This window comes from Aptenodytes forsteri, unplaced genomic scaffold (assembly GCF_000699145.1).
Source record: "Aptenodytes forsteri isolate BGI_AS27 unplaced genomic scaffold, ASM69914v1 Scaffold87, whole genome shotgun sequence".
Lineage (NCBI taxonomy): Eukaryota > Metazoa > Chordata > Aves > Sphenisciformes > Spheniscidae > Aptenodytes > Aptenodytes forsteri.
This window is the reverse complement of record NW_008796041.1, coordinates 4,777,158-4,778,211: the sequence shown is the minus strand read 5'-3', so window position 1 is coordinate 4,778,211 and position 1,054 is coordinate 4,777,158. Positions and strand designations below refer to the sequence as shown.

The 1,054-nt window shown below is 58.5% G+C and overlaps 1 protein-coding gene across 1 annotated transcript in view; it reads right to left on the bottom strand.

The window, feature by feature from the left end:
• The window catches only part of PCLO (piccolo presynaptic cytomatrix protein), a 393,514-nt gene that overhangs the window by 391,344 nt on the left and 1,116 nt on the right, over positions 1-1,054 (bottom strand). The window contains exon 2 of the mRNA XM_019473705.1: positions 917-1,050. Within this exon, the coding sequence (XP_019329250.1) occupies positions 917-1,050 (134 nt within the window). The remainder of the gene's footprint in view (positions 1-916; positions 1,051-1,054) is intronic.

Genomic DNA, 1,054 nt, shown 5'->3' with positions numbered 1-1,054 from the left:
CGGCGAGTTCGGCAGCGCGGACAGGGGCAGGGGCGGCGGCGGGCGGGGAAGGCCGGCGCCGGCGCCGCGGAGAGAACCGGCCCCGGGCCGGGGCGGGGGAACGGGCTTGTTGCACGTCGGGCAGTGAATTCACGAAGGGGCAGGGAAAGAAAGGGGAAGGAAATTACCCTGGCCTTCGCAGATGCACAGCGAGGTAAAGCCATCACCGTCCAGAATAGTGAATCCCGTGGCAATCAATTTAATCTATTATTTCGCCTCTTTCTCCTTTCAACAAAAAAGGAAAGGAAAAAAAAACGAGAAGAAAAATAAGGGGGAAAAAATAGACTGAAACAAACCTCCTCGATCCATGACTATTTAATGAAACTAAATGATAGTTGTCGAGATTAAGAACTGGCAGAGTAATAGCTAGCAAATGCATTATGCCCAAAAGCTTTGAAAGATTGAACAAGAATCTCTTTCTCCAGAAAGAGAAGCTTACAGAGCCCATCAGCCCTAGGGAGAGCTCCCCAGGCTACTGTCTGAGCTGTGGGGCACTCCAGCCCCGTAAAGCGCACACACACACACACAGAGAAAACCGAAACGTTGTCTGCAGCTCTCTCCCTTCCCTAGACCCTGAAACTACCCGTGCTCCGGATCGGTGCGAAGGGAGGGAAGGGGAGAGGCCACAGCCCACTGGAACCGAGGACCGTCGTTATTATCAGAAGCCACCGGAGCGGGGAAAGCTGGAGAGTGCAGGCTCCATCCTAGCGTCCGCACTCGTGCAGCCGCCCCCTTCCCTCCCTCAGCCAGCAAAATGCATCGCCTGCTCGCGATGCAGCGGGCCCGGACCGTATTGCGACTCGCCCCCCGCCCCACCGCGAGGAGACGGAGAAGGGGGAAGGGAGGAACGGGAGAAGGGAGATTTTTCCGTGCGTGCCTTTGCATGGGAGGCGGCTCCGCGCCGGCGAGGTTCCCTCTGGGCAGCCCCTGCGCCCTTGACATGACAGCGGCGATCTGCCTCCTCTCCTCCTCGCTCAGCTGGCTCAGGTCCGCCTCCACCCCGGCCGGGACCAGG